We start from the raw sequence: 4,006 nt of genomic DNA on the forward strand, positions 1-4,006 counted from the left end.
GTAGAGGGCAGCATGTTCCTGTTGTACTCATTAGGAAATGAAATCAACCTTTAAATCAAAATGAATATCAGATATTAATAAAGTCTGAAGAATGTCAGTGTTCCACTGAGGGGGGGGATGTCATTCATATCCTCTCCTTCTGGATTTCAGAGAAATAGTATTAGGGATGAGAGAGACTTTCTTACTGATCCCTTAAATTTTTGTCATATTCTGTCGTTTCCTTTTTTCCTTTCTCCCTTGCAGGAGGTAAAATGCACACTTGCTGCCCCCCAGTAACTTTGGAACAGGACCTTCACAGAAAAATGCATAGCTGGATGCTGCAGACTCTAGCGTTTGCTCTAACATCTCTCGTCCTTTCGTGTGCAGAAACCATCGATTATTATGGGGAAATCTGTGACAATGCATGTCCTTGTGAGGAAAAGGACGGCATTTTAACTGTGAGCTGTGAAAACCGGGGGATCATCAGCCTCTCTGAAATTAGCCCTCCCCGTTTCCCAATCTACCACCTCTTGTTGTCTGGAAACCTTTTGAACCGTCTTTATCCCAATGAGTTTGTCAATTACACTGGGGCTTCAATTTTGCATCTGGGTAGCAATGTGATCCAGGACATTGAGACTGGGGCTTTCCACGGGCTGAGGGGTTTAAGGAGATTGCATCTGAACAATAATAAACTGGAAATTCTGCGAGATGATACCTTCCTTGGCCTGGAGAGCCTGGAGTACCTACAGGTCGATTACAATTACATCAGTGTCATTGAACCCAATGCTTTTGGGAAACTGCATTTATTGCAGGTGCTTATCCTCAATGACAATCTCTTGTCCAGTTTACCCAACAACCTTTTCCGTTTTGTGCCCTTAACGCACTTGGACCTGCGGGGGAACCGGCTGAAACTTCTGCCCTATGTGGGGCTGCTGCAGCACATGGATAAAGTTGTGGAGTTACAGCTGGAAGAGAACCCCTGGAATTGCTCCTGTGAGCTGATCTCTCTCAAGGATTGGTTGGACAGCATCTCCTACTCGGCCCTGGTGGGGGATGTGGTTTGTGAGACCCCCTTCCGCTTACACGGCCGAGATCTGGACGAGGTGTCCAAGCAGGAACTTTGCCCAAGGAAACTTATTTCAGATTATGAGATGAGGCCACAGACGCCTTTGAGCACCACGGGGTATTTACACACTACCCCAGCCTCGGTGAATTCCGTGGCCACTTCTTCCTCTGCTGTTTACAAACCCCCCTTAAAGCCCCCTAAGGGGACCCGCCAACCCAACAAGCCCAGAGTGCGCCCCACCTCTCGGCAGCCCTCCAAGGACTTGGGCTACAGCAACTATGGCCCCAGCATCGCCTACCAGACCAAATCTCCGGTGCCTTTGGAGTGTCCCACCGCGTGCACTTGCAACCTACAAATCTCCGATCTGGGCCTCAACGTCAACTGCCAGGAGCGCAAAATCGAGAGCATCGCAGAGCTGCAGCCCAAGCCCTACAACCCCAAGAAAATGTATCTGACGGAGAATTACATTGCGGTTGTGCGCAGGAGCGACTTCCTGGAGGCCACGGGGCTAGACCTCCTACACCTGGGCAACAACCGCATCTCAGTGATCCAGGACCGCGCCTTTGGGGACCTCGCCAACCTGAGGCGCCTCTACCTAAATGGCAACAGGATTGAGAGGCTGAGCCCGGAGTTGTTCTATGGCCTGCAAAGCCTGCAGTATCTCTTCCTCCAGTACAATCTCATACGTGAGATTCAGTCTGGGACTTTTGATCCGGTCCCAAACCTCCAGCTGCTATTCCTGAATAACAACCTCCTGCAGACCATGCCCTCAGGCGTCTTCTCAGGCCTGACCCTTCTCAGGCTGAACCTAAGGAGTAACCATTTCACCTCCTTGCCGGTGAGTGGAGTTCTGGACCAGCTGAAGTCGCTCATCCAAATCGACCTGCATGACAACCCTTGGGATTGTACCTGCGACGTTGTGGGCATGAAGCTGTGGGTCGAGCAGCTCAAAGTGGGTGTCTTGGTGGACGAGGTCATCTGCAAGGCGCCCAAGAAGTTTGCAGAGACGGATATGCGCTCCATTAAGTCGGAGCTGCTGTGCCCGGACTACTCTGACGTGGTGGTTTCCACGCCCACGCCCTCCTCCATCCAGGTCCTGGCTAGGACCAGCGCGGTGACCCCCGCGGTCCGGTTGAACAGCACCGGGGCCCCCGCGGGCTTGGGCGCGGGCGGAGGGGCGTCTTCCGTGCCCTTGTCTGTGTTGATTCTCAGCCTGCTGCTGGTTTTTATCATGTCCGTCTTCGTGGCCGCCGGGCTCTTCGTGCTGGTTATGAAGCGCAGGAAGAAGAACCAGAGCGACCACACCAGCACCAACAATTCCGACGTGAGCTCCTTCAACATGCAGTACAGCGTGTACGGAGGCGGCGGCGGCGCGGGAGGCCACCCGCACGCGCACGTGCACCACCGAGGACCGGCGCTGCCCAAGGTGAAGACGCCCGCGGGCCACGTGTACGAGTACATCCCCCATCCACTGGGCCACATGTGCAAAAACCCCATCTACCGCTCCCGAGAGGGCAACTCCGTGGAGGATTACAAAGACCTGCAGGAGCTCAAGGTCACCTACAGCAGCAACCACCACCTGCAGCAGCAGCCGCCGCCGCCGCCGCCGCCGCAGCCGCCTCAGCAGCAGCCCCCGCCGCAGTTGCAGCTGCAGCCTGGGGAGGAGGAGAGGCGGGAAAGCCACCACATGCGGAGTCCCGCCTATAGCGTCAGCACCATCGAGCCCCGGGAGGACCTACTGTCGCCGGTGCAGGACGCCGACCGCTTTTACAGGGGCATTTTAGAACCAGACAAACACTGCTCCACCACCCCCGCCGGCAATAGCCTCCCGGAATATCCCAAATTCCCGTGCAGCCCAGCTGCTTACACTTTCTCCCCCAACTATGACCTGAGACGCCCCCATCAGTATTTGCACCCGGGGGCAGGGGACAGCAGGCTGCGGGAACCGGTGCTCTACAGCCCCCCCAGTGCTGTCTTTGTAGAACCCAACCGGAACGAATATCTGGAGTTAAAAGCAAAACTAAACGTTGAGCCGGACTACCTCGAAGTGCTGGAAAAACAGACCACATTTAGCCAGTTCTAAAAGCAGAGAAACTCCCTTGGAGCTTTTGCGTTTAAAACAAACAAGCAAGCAGACACACACGGTGAACACATTTGATTAATTGTGCTGTTTCAACGTTTAGGGTGAAGTGCCTTGGCACGAATTCTCAGTTTCGGCGGAAGATACTGAAAGGGTGTGCAATTTCCTTTTAATTTTTACACGTGGGGAAAACATTTGTGTAAACTGGGCACATCACTTTCTCTTCTTGCGTGTGGGGGAGGAGAGGAGAAGGGTTTATGGAGGGCAGTTTGCTGCGCAGGTGACTTGTTAAAGGTCGCAGTTATTTTTGTAGTCGTTGGAAGTGCTAAGAATGGTGGAAGATGGCAGCGCATAGATTCTACTCTTCCTCTTGTTCCCTTTCCCTGCTCTCCTCCCCCATCCCCCCCCCCCCCCCGCTTAAGCCAGGGGTGGGTCTAAATGGCTTTTGTGGAGAGATTAGCACACCCCAACATTAATAGAAAGTTTGTTCTCTCTCTTTTCCTCCCCCCCCTTTCTCTGCTTCCCACCCTCCTCCCTCATTATTTTTCCTTTCTTTTTAAAGGATGTGTTTGTATGCATTCTGGACATTTCAATTAAAAACAAAAGTATTGTGATCTGGAAAAGGATCACCATAGATGTGGACAAATCATTAAAATTACAGAGCTATATGATCCATAATTGATTAGTCAAAATAACTTATTGATGAAATATACAAATATTTTATTGTAGCACCTATTTTTATATACACATTTAGCATTTCTCTTTCCTTCACTATTTAGCCTATGATTTTCACAGAGGTGTCGCACTATATTAGGAGCTGCATTTCCAAAACTGAGTGATATCAGGAAGGCATTTTAAATCATTAAAAATATGGAGAACTT

At 51.6% G+C, this 4,006-nt stretch overlaps 1 protein-coding gene across 1 annotated transcript; it reads left to right on the forward strand.

Annotated features, from left to right (window-relative positions):
* Window positions 1-251: 251 nt before the first annotated feature.
* SLITRK5 (SLIT and NTRK like family member 5) lies at window positions 252-3,128 on the forward strand. The gene has a single exon (XM_028106060.2). It carries the CDS (start codon window positions 252-254, stop codon window positions 3,126-3,128), a length of 2,877 nt encoding a protein of 958 aa, XP_027961861.1.
* The last annotated feature ends 878 nt before the right edge of the window (window positions 3,129-4,006 follow it).

The sequence above is a fragment of the Eumetopias jubatus genome, unplaced genomic scaffold, assembly GCF_037043125.1.
Source record: "Eumetopias jubatus isolate StellerSeaLion01/CBP00866 unplaced genomic scaffold, mEumJub1_p1.0 scaffold_3, whole genome shotgun sequence".
Taxonomy (NCBI): Eukaryota; Metazoa; Chordata; class Mammalia; order Carnivora; family Otariidae; genus Eumetopias; species Eumetopias jubatus.